This window comes from Anabas testudineus, chromosome 8, assembly GCF_900324465.2.
Source record: "Anabas testudineus chromosome 8, fAnaTes1.2, whole genome shotgun sequence".
NCBI classification, from domain to species: Eukaryota; Metazoa; Chordata; class Actinopteri; order Anabantiformes; family Anabantidae; genus Anabas; species Anabas testudineus.
Genome location: NC_046617.1, coordinates 4410551 through 4425428, shown reverse-complemented (window position 1 = coordinate 4425428; position 14878 = coordinate 4410551). Strand labels below are relative to the sequence as shown.

Sequence of the window (14878 nt, the reverse complement as noted above, 5' to 3'; positions counted from 1 at the left end):
TCGTCTAACACCTGTAAAACTCTTTGAGGCAAATTGGACATTTGATTTTCAACTGTGCTGTGAAGGCAGTGAAAGGCGGGACGTAAACACAGAAATAGAAACTGTATAAAAAAAAAGATGCATTTGTGTGATGAAATCTTTAAATAATTGATGAAGGTGATTTTGTGTCTTTTTGAGAGATAACATGAGCTGCAGCGACCGGTCACAGAGAGCACAGATGGACTCTAGGTACAGCCAGAGTTCCCAGTGGATTATGGGTAACACAGCTCGCTGCTGGCATGGTTTATAGCACACACAGACACACACACACACACACACACACACATACAGATACACAGTGTGTGTATCCATGCATGCAAACACACACACACGCACTGCTGGCATCAGAACACACTCTGACACCTGAGGTCAACGTCCTGATTTAAGCTTACATGACATGAGAGAGAAGAAAAGCAGGAGAGGGAGGGGAAAAGTAGGAGGGAAATAACATGGAGGAATAATAATAAAAAAAAAAGCAAAGGAAGGAAGGAAAGACAGAAAATCAGAAGCAAGGGAAAGAAAGGGAATAAAATAAAAAAGAACAAAGGTAAAATGAATGAACCAAAATTAATTAATTAGTCAAAATCCTTCTTTCTACTCGGAAGCAAGGCGGTGAGGGAAAAGAGAGTAAAGACAGAAAAGAAAAGGAAAATGAAGAACGAACCAGTTAAAAAGGAAAAGGTTATGAATGGAGAGACACTGCAGATTAACGGCCGTACTGATGCCATGACGTTCAGGGTGTGGTGATTACAAAGCACATTCATTCAGCATGTTTGGTTTGAAAATGTAATTTTGAAAGAAATTATTTCTACTGCACACATCCAAATTGACAGTGGATAAAATAATTATAGACAGCATAATGATCCTGTGTTCATCTTAAATATACACGTTGTCATTTTAACACAGGTAGCTTCTTTAAACCCACACGTATGAACATTACTTCTTACTTTTTACTCTGTGTGGAGTAATTATTACAACAGGAGTCATTCTTACAGTGCAGCAGCATGACTCCTCCGTTCTCTATACCCTCCCCCATCCTGTAAGTACTGCTCTTTCTATTATCACCCACCCCCCTCTTTCATCCTTTCCATCTCTTCCTCCCTTCCCCCATTTCAGCCACCATCTCCCTCCCTCCCTTCTCCCAGTCTCACTCTCTGTCTTCCTCTGTCGCTCATCTTCATCGCCCTACTTCCATTTCCTCCGTCCTTTGACTCTTTATCTCATATCATTTCCTTCTCTTGTCTTTGTGTGTGTGTGTGTGTGTGTGTGTGTGTGTGTGTGTGTGTGTGTGTGTGTGTGTGTGTGTGTGTACATGATGGCAGGGCGTCACTGTTCATTCAATCTGCTCATAAACACATGCACATCACATTTTTAACATAAAGCACCTCACTATCACTCTAACACCATCAATAGTAGAAGTATATTTATTCGAGTACTGGACTTTACTCTGTATATTCTTTACAAGCATCTTTCCACTGCATTTAGCTGTAGTTACTATAGTTACCTAAAGGATGAAGCTGTAATTTTCTATTATGTAATCAGCAAAATAATTAAAACTATGCAATTACATGTAGAAAAAATATTTTTTTAAGAGATATTAAAACACTCAACAAAATAAAATATAATACACAAATTAAAAGTACCACATGTAGGTAGGAGAGCACACTGTTGACAAACCAGACTCCATTTTGGATCTCAGTCGGCATTGTTTGTCTGAACAGACCCGGTCTGTTAAAGACAGTGAAGATGAAAAGAAGTAGCTTGTTAGTAAAAGTTGGGGTTTTGCAGCATCTCGTCGTCTCTTCAGCAATTAACAGAAAGCTGCTGTATGTGGGTTTTTATTTTTAGGATGCGCAACTTCTGTTCTTCACTGTTTTTGTTTTCGGTCTGCACTGCCTCCTCCTCCTCCTCCTCCTCCTCCTCCTCAGATGGTTGTATGAAGAGAAAACAGCAGAGTGTGTCTCAGCCTCTCTTGTTATGTAACAGTGTTCAGATATTAGTCAGGCCCGTCCTCCTTGTTACACTAAAACCGATCTACAGAAACCACAAAGAGAAAAGTAGAGCTCAGCATCTTATTGATTGAAAAACTGTTCAAAACCCAGAGATATGTGCCCCTGGTTCTCTGTGTTTCAGTCACATAATGTGTGGAAGATAAAACATGTTGCATTACCTCCTGTCATCCAACACAGATGTCTCCTGTCTGCCTCGAATGATAAACATTTGTCCAGAGTGGAAGCACATTTAACGCTTGGCTTTTCCTCGTTTGATTTGCTTGTTCATACATTGAGTACAGTCACATACACGCTGCGTTTCAAATGTGTTATCAGCACACAGATTCTGTTCCAGGAGCACTTGGTTCCTCCGTCATTTTGTGCACAGTTTAAGGACGTGATGGTTCCATTGTGAAAGCTGGCCTTTAGTCTGGTAACATATTAAATCTGAGTAGGCGGGAGAAGGTGAGAACATTTATCGGCGTGAGAGGCTGTGGCTATTTCCTGGAAGCAGTGCGGAACATTAACATGGAAAAAGAAGTGGTACAGAAGATCGGTTTGCTAATTTGTCCATCGGTCTATGTGAGGTGTGTGTGAGATGTTCATGTGGGGCAGCAATATACCTAAGGGATCATTTTAGGGATAATATTACACTATAACAACCGCTTGACTGCAGAGCTGAGTCTCAGTACAGGTCTGACGTCAAGGGTTTGATTCCCGTCAAGCTTCATCCACTGCAGCCATTTTGTAGCTTAACATCAGCGGCAGATTTTTATGGCTCTTTGAGGCAGAATATTTCAGCTCTAATTAATTATTAATCAAACTTCCATTAGTTCCTGACCTTTGACCTCTCATTCTGCAGAACTCTGAGTGTACGTGTGTGCATGTGTGCCTGCGTGGATGTGTGTGTGCTATGTGACAAATTCCTAATTGCACTGATTGCAAAATAGCATTGATTTCTAGAAGAGATAAATACTGATAGATACCAGATGGCTGGAGACGGACACACTGACTGGCTGCTTTAAAGACACACAGGACCCTGGTTAGCTGCTATGGCCACAGACCCCAGATGGAGAAATATCCATTTTTATATGTGCACTGTGTAATTTTTTATGCTTCATGAATAACACATTTGAATTATTATTATTATATGCTATTGACATGATAGTTGTATTTTTCTTTTTGCTATTAACTTGCTCTGTTTTTGAGAAGAGTTTAAATAAAGTAATGATATTATGAGAGCAAAGAATTCAAAGGCTAAAGCTGATTAGATTGAGCGTGTTACATGTTTGTACTGTTACTTATTTACTTAGAATATCTGAATGTTCTTTATTGTAGTATCCTTTATTTGTCCCTCTTGTTTCGAGGCACTCTGGGAAAGGTAGGAGGCAGCTGAGGCGGGCTGACCGTAGGAAACTGGACTAACCAAAGAAACAAAACACTTAGTAAATATTTCCTGGAACAGGTGGACCATTACAGTGTGCTTTGCTCTTACAGTATCAGAGTATTTATAGAGGTGACCGTGTGGCCTCCAGCTCACTTTGGTGTGTCCTCACAGATCATTTTAGTCTCTGAAGGTTATGTAGTCGTACACTGTCGCATCCAAAAAAAAAAAAAAAAAACCTTCAACAGGGAGCAGCACTGTGATGCCTTCAGGGACTTAGTCTGTACATTCAAAGACACACACGCACACGCACTCTATAGCATCCGTCTTCATTTCTCTTAATAGAAATTTTATGGTCAATATAAAGAGCCAGTCATATGAAGGTGAAAGGTCAGAGGTCACAGCAGCATGTGTGGAGTGATCAATCATGTGGAAAGGTGGATTTTCTATTTCTGTTTTAGTGTCATTAAACTACTCACCTTTTGTTAAATGTCTTTTTTTAAATCTTTTAGAAAAAACTTGTCAGATCAGCAAGAGACATTCACAACTATCAGCTGACTTCAGGTTTCAACCTTACGTCGAGGAGTTTCGTCGAGGAGTCAGAGTTACTGACTGCTGAATAACCTCATAACTGCCAGCTGATGCTGAAATTCATATTATTTTTCTTTCCTTTTTTTTTTTTTTTTTTTTTTTTTTTTTTTTTTTTTTTGTTGCTATGAAAAGAAGAAGTAGAGCGACCCAGTTTCAGATGTGTGGTGTGTGTTTTTGCCAGTGGGGATCAGGAATAACAAACCATCTGCAGGATGGACCATCACTGAGACCTCAGACACAGAACATACAGTAGTAGACATGAACTTAGAAACAAGCTTGAGGTACTTTTTCTTGATTATTTCACTTATTAACTGAAGGATGTGGGGAGACGTAAACAAGTTTCTCCTTTAAACTATTTTTTGTCACTTGTTATTAGATGATGTCATCTGGGGGAGTTCTGAAGAAGCAGGCCAACACTACAACTGGAGGGGGTTTTTTCAGCTAGTAGCAGAGAGATATGAAAGATGAAAGGCAGAGGAAAGTGTAGTACCATTCAAATACAGAGGCAAGAAAAAGTATGTGAACCTTTTGGAATGTCGTGGTTTTCTACATTAAGTTGTTATAAAATCTGATTAGATTTTCATCTAAGTGAAGAGTATTAACAAATACAATGTGCCTCAAATAATAACACAGGAGAATTCTGATCTCTTATGTTTTTATTGAGAACAACCGTAAAAATAGTGATAGTGGAAAACATATGTCAACCCTTTTACATGCTTTTTATAAAAACAATTTATTAAAGAACTTGGAAATCTAAATCTGGCTCATCGTGAGCTGCATGTCTCATTCTGTTTTCAGTGTTTCACTGATGTGATGGCGATGAACAGGTCTTTCTGTTCAGATCACAGAGGGACTCCACTCGTGTCTTTTACATTCAACATACTTTTCCCCATCAGCCCTTTCTTCTCTCTAGAGCTCGTGAAACCTTTACAAACACTCTGACAGAGACCGCACAGGCGGTCGAGATGTGTGTTTTCCTGGGGACAATGTTGGGTATTGGGTGTGTTGATGACAGCAGCCGATTGGTGGGCAGAGATGTTTCTTTATTACAGGTCTTATCTGCTGACAACAGATTTGCTCCCTGTCATTGTGTAAATGTTTGTGTTTCCCATCATCCTCAGCGACAGACATATAGAAGCACAAATGAAACACGGTGCTGTGTTACTCTGACAGATTCTGCAGGGAGGCAGATTGAGGGAGCACCAGAGCTGTTTGTGTTATCTACACTGTTGGGTGTCAGGTGACTGCTGACGTTACCAGACCATTCAAGACAGAGTTGGACCCTGTTAGACCCCGTAAGACCCTGTTAGGTCTGTCGATGCTTTGTTTGACATTTGTTTGTCCTGGCACAGTATTTCATCTTTGTGCTAAGCTAATCTCAGTCTGACTCTTGTTCTGCACAGAACACACACATTTCAGTATAATTGGTTAAGAACTGTTTGTTTGTACCTGTTTGGAGCAACAGCTGGACAGAATGTGTTGCATCACACGTGCACAATCATTTTTTGCTGCAGTGTGTGTGTGTGTGTGTGTGTGTGTGTGTGTGTGTGTGTGGATGGTGGAATTTTCTGACCTCTGGTCTTTGGCATCGTTTTCCAGATTAGCGTCAGGCCTGTGAACAAGTAGTTAGCTGACATCATTAGCAGCAAACACACACATGGACAGAGGGAGATTTGTTGGCAGGGTGGACAGTCTCTGTGGGAGACATCAGATCCAGGGGGAGACACCCGAGCAGGACACATAGCACTCAGATGAGTTTGGAGGTCATTTATGAGACATTTTTCATGTAATGACCTAAAGAATGATTCTCATAAAGTAACCCATGTGCTGCTGCGCCCTGGGTTTTGCCTTTCAGGCTGCTGTATATACAAGCTGCCTTTTCTTAATTACGGAGGTTGCTGGGGATGTACTGCGTGAAGCTTAAGACTACAGACATGGCTCATTACTGCTTTTCTGCTTCTGCTGCCTCCCTATCATATGGTGTAACTCACTATTTCAAACCCACATTGTGAGATCATTCTTAGCTGCCGTGTTCAGTCTCTCGTATCACTGCCCCACAATGCATGCAAAAACTGAGAAATGACACTATGAGATATAACATATATTTTTGTCTGGCAATTCGTCGAGCCACTTCTGACATTTGAGCTGTCCATGTCAGATAATTTAGCAGTTTGATTTGCAAATAGTTTAATGTCTGTGACGTCTTCAGTTAACACTTATTAAGTACAGTGGTTTCAGCGTTCTCCTCCTTTATAACATCAGCACTGTGTGGACATCACTGTTGTCTGAAAGCTCAGTTTTCCATGTTCAAACTGAAGTACAGGGATTTTAATTGCAGGTTTAAGCTTTGATTTCTTGTTAACCTGGAGGCTACACTGACCTGGGCTGCAGCACACATACTACCATGTCATGTTGGTGTGTCTATCAGAGAATGCATACACTGTCTGGGTTTCCAGCCTTTGGGTGTAACTACAGCAGCTAGAGCTACAACTCCAGTTCCCATAATACCTCAGGTGCTGGCTGCAGCAGCAGTGCAGATGGGCACGGACCTCCGCCTGCAGCATCACAGCTTTACTGGCTGATTCAACGCCACTATTTATATCTGCAGCTGAGGCGTTCACTAACCTGGTTTCCACTGTTTGTTTAGGTTTCTATTTGACCTGCTAAGAGAGCGCCGCTGCTCTCAGATCAGATCAGGATAAACAGAAGTGTTGCTCTGTTTTCCAAGCCTGGAAATACACAGTGATTTTTCTGGGCTAGAAAAAGAACGATTCATCGGCTGATAAATTGTTTCATTTTGGGGAAAAACACATCAGCAACAACATGTTTTACAAAGACTGTGTCTTTTGCAGTCTGATGCTCGGGTTGACTATTTCAGGTTTTGTTGTTTTGCTGTCAAAGGCTAACCTGAGACCTCAAATCAATTCACTCCACTCTGCTTATTTTCTGCACGTGTGGCATGCTGCAGTTTACTAGACTGGAGTCAGATCCTTTCAGCAAAACGCCTAAATATCGGATAACTCTTTCATTACAGCTCATACAGTAACTGAATGTGCAGTTGCCCTTTTATTAGTCTGTGATATGTCTGTGTGCATTATTAAACAGATGACACCAGAGAAATGACAGATGACACATGAGGGTGAGAGAGAGAAATGAGGAATGATGTGTAACAGGGGTTAACAGAGGACGCCAGTGTATGGAGTCACATGTAATACACAACCAGAATCAGTATTTGTTGAGGCTTCACTTCAGTCTTCAGCAGACATGTGACCTCAGTACATTTCTAGTTGCAGCCCTGAAAACTAGCTCCGTAAGAAATAGTTTTCCCAGTTTGTGTGGATAAATTTGACTTTAACAATTATATATGGAAAGGTTGTGTCTACATCCTGGTTTATAGTCCTACTGTAGTTTGACAGAAAAATCCAAAGTGTGGCAGAATGTAGTGAGACGGCATCTGATGTTTTTCTGGGCTTCTTCTTAAACTCCACCTCCACCTACTAACTGTGCACGTTTATGCTTGGCACTTACTGTAGTGCGTGCTTGCCCTTCCCTCTGTGTCTGTGTTCCTGTTCTCCTCTGCAGAGTCAGTGTGACGCAGGGCGAGGAAGGGGAGATGGCTGGGGAGGAGGGGGCACGATAACTGCAGTCGAAGCACAGAAAGATGCAGAAACATAGACTGAGCTCCATGCTAAGCAGAGAGCTACATGTTAAAAACCCGTACACTGTAGTACAGAACGATGCTGAGGTGTCAGTGGCTCCCTTGGCATCTCATCCAGACGTTAGAAAGCACCTTTTGGTGTCACTGTTTGACACATCACTCCTGGATGCCATGGGAACAATGATTCCTGTCTGCTCTCTTGTGTGTCTGGCTCCCTATGTTTCTATGTTTCTTAACATCCATGTATGTGCTCGTCTTTCAACCTCGTGTCCAACACATTGTCCACGGTCCAACAGTCAGTAGCTCACTGTCCACCTGTCTGTCTCCACCTGGTATTCAAACCAGTAGATTTAGTTCTGCCACTTTGCTGAACATTAAGGACTGTCGATACTGAGGAGCTTTTCATTATCTGCAATCAACATATCAGTTACACACACTATCGGGGCAAATCGCACGCACACACAGACACACACACACACACACACACACACACACTGTACAGGCTTCTCTTTATTAACATTAATAGAAATCCAATCAGCGTAACTGGAAGCTGTTTACTTTCATTGAGCGATCGCTTTAGTCTGCCTCACCTGCTGACCTGACCTCACCTCATCTCATCGTAACACGTCTTATTCATTCTTACACCAAATGAACTGAGCTTTATCATCCACCAGTTAAACTGCACATTTTCAAGTTAAAGCATCAGCTCATATATCTTTTGGTTTAATATTGAAATAACATGCTTTTAATGTTTGTTTGGTGCTTGTAAAGAGGTTCGAGGGTGTGAGAGTTTCCATACAGACTGTGAATATATGACAGTGAACTATGCAACTAAGGTGGACTTGGTGTCATGGTTGGAAAACGGAGTTGTTGTTTGCATTTCTTGACACCCTAATGATAATATCAGAGGCGCGTAACTGTCATATCCATTTTCACAGGACACTGATTAGAGAGATTTTTTAGCGGGACTGGTGAAGTGAACTCTCACCACTCATTCATAAAACATTAAGCAGAAACGAGGGAGACGTTACATTACATAATCGTTTTTTTCCTCTGTCTCTCTGCAGGCTAAGGACAGCGATGATGATGAGGAGGTGGTGCAGGTCGACAGGGACCACTTCATGGATGAGTTCTTCGAACAGGTAAGACACATCAAAAGCACACCTACACAGGGCGGCAGCTATGCCTCAGGTGTTCATCCTGGACCCGAGGGTCACAAGGAAACCATACACTGAAAAAATACTCCAAACATTTTAGATATGTGCTTCATTTCCCTCAGAGGAGTAAGTCCTTTTGTTTTGATTGAATTTTTGTTTAGTGCAGATACAGTAAATGAATTACAGGCCAATTAATAGTAATTCAAAGTAATGCTATTTAATTTGATGACTATCTAGCTCCACATAACAAAAATGATAAACATCATCAACAGCCAGCCTCACACAGTCAGCACTAAATAACCTAATCTATAATCGTAGACTAGATTTTAAACAGAAATATTAGATTAACCCCTTAATGTTACCCTTCATCCTTTGCGGTGTAAGTGTTTTAGAGATTTAAATTATTAAATATAATTTTTTTTTTTTACTTCTGAGTTATTTGATCATTTTAACAAATTTGGCAAAAAAAATAAATAAATTAAATAAAAATCACTCTTTGATTTAACTGCTAGACGTGGGCAAGCAACAGGGAGGGGGAATAACTAAATATTCCTTTGGATGGGAAATACTGGATAATTAATGACAGCACAAACAAACAAGAACTCTTGGCTTTTTTCCTAAACCGAAGCCATGGGCTGGGAGCTCTTATGAATGCTGTAAATAACCCCTCAGCCTGAAATTGATTCACATGAATGAAAATGAAGATTTCCCGACCTATCAGAGGGAACCTGCGGATTCACATAAACCAGTGTTTTAAAGAACCGGATTTTCTGACTGTGAACTTCCCTTGGTGCTGTTCAGTCAGTTTGACGTTCGGGGGAAAGCTGTTCAATCAGAACAAATTAGATTACTTGTCTATAATCTGTGTGAAATCTGCAGAGTGACAGTGTTTCTGCGAAGTGATCCATCACGCTCTGACACAGATGTGAAGATCTGACTGTCTGCAGAAAGACAATAACGACAAACTGATTTTTCCAACGTCGGCTCAACTTTGTTCTCTGCCCTCCTTCTCCCACCATCGTTTTCATCCTGCTGTGTTCGTGCCACATATAGACAATCAAGAAAAACATAGAATATCACCACGGCTTGATGCAAAGTGTGGTGGTGGAACTTTTTTAAATGAAAACCTTTATTTATTATGATATATTTAATTTAATGGTATTTCAAAGTCATCATTTGGTCATAAAGTTGATTTGTAATGAGCAGGTTAATGCGGTTTGACAGTCATCAAACTGACAGCAGGCAGAGACAGTCTCACTCTCACTGTTTCATATTTCATAGTTTTCATCAGAGACAATGAATCTTAATGAGCTCGTTTTAAATTATAGTAGACAGAATAAAGTCAGAATAGGTCCCCCGTTAAAATTTAAAATGGTTAGATTTTTATGTTGTATGCAGATGGCAGAAACCTGCAGCGACACACAGGATGTTTGTTGGTTGGTTTGACGTTAGTTTTACACAAGCTCAACTTCCCTCACAACATCATAAGTGAACTGAAGGCTGATTACTTTCTTCTTTTTAAATCATTATAAATGCTGCATATCATGGTAGAAAGATATGCAGAAAGATTTTCTTCTTATTATTTAATACTTTTATATAAACAGTTGCTTTCATTCATTCATCTTCTTAGGTTGCGAGGATCTGATCTGGTTTGTTACTGCAGCGTTCTGTGATGGCATCATTGTGACGCGGCTATCGTGTGTGTGTGTGTGTGTGTGTGTGTTTAGGTTGAGGAGATCAGAGGCTGTATAGAAAAGCTGTCAGAGGATGTGGAGCAGGTGAAGAAGCAGCACAGCGCCATCCTGGCCGCACCCAACCCTGACGAAAGTAAGACTCACACTCACTGTTGCACATTTCTCCCTGCAATATTTGAAATGAATCAGCTGTGAACCCATTCATCCATCATCCTAATCACTTTTCCTGTTAAGAGTCACAGGGGGTGCTGGAGCCTATCCCAGCTGTCACTGGGAGAGAGGCAGCGTACACCCTGGACAGGGCTGACAGACAGAGACAGAGACAGACAATCACACTCACACCAATAAGCAATTTAGAGTCACCAGTTAACCTATTAACTCCATTAACGTGTGAAAAAAATGTGTTCTTCACAATAAAAGCAGTACACCAGTTCCTAAAGGAAGGCTGACAACAGACCACAGCTCCAACATGGCTGAAACTAGTCAGGAGGATAATGCTGGAAGAAGTAGAAACACTGAAGTGAAGCGAACTCCACACTGCAGAGATTAGGAAGCTACAAAAGTCTCCATCACAGGCTCATGCGTTTAGCCGCTCAGGACACAGCTGAGGAGAAGGAGACTGACATGGGCTCGTCATGGTCGGCTTGGATGCTAAGCAGCACCATAGCAGCTCAGCGCAGCGCAAATCCCCTGCTGCGAGACTGTAATGGAAAACCACCGGCGAACCAACAAGAGGCTTTTATTTTGAAGTCATTTCAATTCGGTTCACTTGACATCTTTATTGCCCCACAAGAGGAAGTCCTGTTTGCAGCAGGGCAGCAATAAAAACAGAAACTGCAATAAGACAGGCTAGTGCTGCTAATGTGCAAACAATCCTGAAAAAAAAAAAAAGAATTAGAAAGCTCAGAACGAGAACAGTGTGAGGTTTAACGTGTTAAGAGCTCTTAAAACCTGAAACAGTTGCATCTAATTTTATCTACCCAGAGGGGAGGATGTCACATTCTTTAGAGATGGGATGGTCTGAATCTGATATGATGGATTTAGCTTTCCGTGTGATGTCAGACAGAGAGGAGCGTTGCTCACCGAGGATTTCACTCGCTGTCTTGACAGTGCTCCCTATTTGCTCTGTGCTTCACGCATTACAGGAAATGTAATGTGTTTATTGCAGAGAGAGCAGCTCTTTATTAGCAGTGCTGTTCTTCAGTAAATACACGTCTAATCAACCTGATAGGGTTCCACTCTATTGGTTTAGTGGATTCGACTTTGCAGGGGATGAATCGCACAAAGAGGGACAGCTTGCACGGCAGCCCAACATCACCAGGCCGGTCGGTGTTTGAGGCTTCGGTTGTAAGTAAGCGATCAGCAATGTGTTGACTATAAATACAGATATAAAGTGTTGAATATTGCATCAGTAACCTTCGGTAGCTCAACCCTGCACCTCGGAGTGAAATCTAATCCTGTTAACGGCTTGCTGATGAGAACTGCAGCTCACTGTTTGAGCCTCTGATGAGTCTGCTGGCAAACTTCCACTGATCGCTGGCATCAGTCACTTCGGCCCTCCTCCTCCTGACACATGAGGGAAAAATTCAAAGTCTCTCCTGTTGGTGAGTGTGAGACTCAGAGAGCTCTGCTGCGTTCACCCTGACCCCGGCACACTGTGACTCAGCAATAATGATTCAATGTCACCGCTGAAGCCTAAAGCCAAAGTCTGTGCTGTCAGAAACGCTACGCTGTAAAAAGTCCAGCTTCAAAACTGGGTTGGGTTTTTTTTTTTTTGTTTTGTTTTTCGTTGATTCAGGAGGAAGCAGAGCGGCCACAGGGGTTGAGTTCAGCTCAAGGCGACTTCTAACTTGTCACTTTAAGACATGACTCCCCCGTTATTTTAACCATTTGAATGTGACTGACAGTAAATGCAAAACCAGAACCCTTTCTCCGTCTCGATCAAATGCACTGTGAGAAGAAGAGAGAGCAACAGGAAACATAAAAAGAGCTGGTTTCAAAAACTGTGATTGGTGTTTTAAGGTAGATTTAGAATAGTTTTAATTGAAACCTTCACTGATCATGTGAAGAACCTGGGTTTCGTCCGTCTTGTATCTTATGGTTTTGCATGCTGTCAGGTTTCTGCATGTTGATATTTTCTGTTCTGTTGTTGCATGCCATGTGAATATTATTATTTTTTCTTCCCTTTCCCCGTCTGATTCTGCCCCTCTTTGCCTTTATTCTCTCTCTTCTTTATCGCTCCTCTCGCTCCTTCCTTCTACCTCCGTGTCTCCATGCTTTCTGTTGCATGCTGCCTGTGAAGTGGCTCCTCTTCTTCTGGTTGAAGAAGCAGAGTTTAAACTGCATGAAGTGAAGTTATCCTCAGAGGGGAGGAAGAGGTTAACCGCTGAGGTCATGTGAGTGACTCCTGCCTGTCTGTCGGTGTTCCTTCATGCACAGATACAGAGATGAAATGAGCACAGAAGAAATCACAGTAGCCCAAAACACTGACTACCGAAAAAGTAATTATTGGAAGGAGATTTGCTGGGTGAGTGGTGGGTGTACAGTGAGCAGGGTTCACAAACCACAGACCTGAGATCGACTACAGAGAATTTGGATGTTACAGAATAGATACTGTATATTTCAACAGACAAGAATATGTCGCCTGTGTACGTTTCCTTAATAAGTATCGACATATTTTTCGATCAGGGCGTTTGTGGTTGCAGTTTAGTTGTAGAGAAATGTCATTTGTAGGAGACTGAGTTGGAGCTTCTGTGTTCAGATAATCTCCAGTGTAGTAACATTCAATTTTATTCTGTAGATTAGTATGTTTTTGTTGCTGCCTGTTTGTTTTTTGCTGATTTAAAAACTCAAAATCAGCGATTAGTCAAAATGCAGTAAAATGAGCTGAGAGGACATTAAATATGATCAAATGAAATAATGATTTCAGTCATTTGAATTTCTAATTTTTACATTCTTAGGTCATTACTATGTTTGCTCCAAAATTTGACCCCTATTTTACCATGTAATAATCTATCATTCATATGTTAATGTATTCATTAGTGAATCTTACTGTATATTAGCTGTTGAATACTGCAGTGAATTAACATTAAAAAATATCTAGACGGATACTGAATGTTGAAATAGATTGAAACAGATCAAATCCACAGCGCCATGATAAAAACACAGTCATATACACAGTAGTCATCCATGTATCATCCATGTATGAGCTTCACTTCATGTTCAACATTCAGATGTTTTTTTTTCTTCCTTCTGGTGGAAACATGTCGCTTTCTTTCTTCTCTTCCTCCTCAGTTTTGGGTCAGCTTGCTCTCAGCTGCCAACAGACTGTCATACAAAATGCATCTTAATTTCAGACTGAATAATGGATGATGGGAGCTGTAGTGAGACCGGAGAAGCACATCTGTAGTTCTACATCTGAACCACATCCATTCACAGACTCTGTTACAGTTGCTCGTCCTTTCATCGTCATTTCTCTGAAACAAATGCTTTCTCTCATTGGCTATCCAACATGTCAGACAGAGAAAAGGAGCAAAGATTATTTCCTTTCAGTGAAAGCCTCCTATCTTAAAAACTAGTAAGCAAGCCGTTGGCAGGTCACCAAATGTCCAGACTCAGCCTGTCAGACTTTAAAAATCTGCAGCTTGTGGGCGCTCCAGGTATAACACCTTTAAGGAGATGGTGTTATGGAACAATGAGCCAAACCAACACAAGTGCTTCCTTTTCTGCCTCTTTACAAAATGCACAAAACACTTTGAGGCACTTCGAGACATTTATTTATAAAAAAAAACCACACACACACAAAAGGCATAAAGGCTTGTCCACAGCAGCCACTACGGTGTCAAAGAGAACCAGCGTGCAACCTCACTTTAATTGTTAGACTGTGGCTGTGCACAGTTCTGCAGCAAGCATGTGCAGTAATTCAGGCTGGCCTTATAACTGTACTGTTCCCTCAGAATACATTTTGCATACGTTCAGAAAAAAATGCATTACCTCACCATAAATAAACCCTGTCATAAATTCAACATCCCACTGCATTACACATTGCACAAGTTGGCAGTAAAGTTATATAGCACCATGTTGTGTTTCATTTTGTGTACTTTTTGTGCTCCTCTAATTCCCAATTTCATCTTGTTTTGGTGAAGAGGAGGAAAGAGGAACTCAGTAAACTAAAATATAAATGTTTTTTAATCGTTACTGAGGATTAGCATCACTTGCTAATAAAAGCTTCTGATCAGGGCAGAAAGGAGGAGGATGAGGATGAGGAGAGGGGGTCAGACGGAGAGAACAGGGTGAGTCAGAGGTAGAAAAGGCTGAGTGTGATTGCAGCGGCTGAATAGCACTGCAGCACTCGTAAATCTGCC

General features: G+C 41.2%; 1 protein-coding gene across 1 annotated transcript in view; it reads left to right on the top strand.

The window, feature by feature from the left end:
- The window catches only part of stx1b (syntaxin 1B), a 46481-nt gene that overhangs the window by 15210 nt on the left and 16393 nt on the right, over positions 1-14878 (top strand). The window contains exons 2-3 of the mRNA XM_026355554.1: positions 8731-8805; positions 10548-10647. Coding sequence (XP_026211339.1) covers positions 8731-8805; positions 10548-10647 — 175 coding nt within the window. The remainder of the gene's footprint in view (positions 1-8730; positions 8806-10547; positions 10648-14878) is intronic.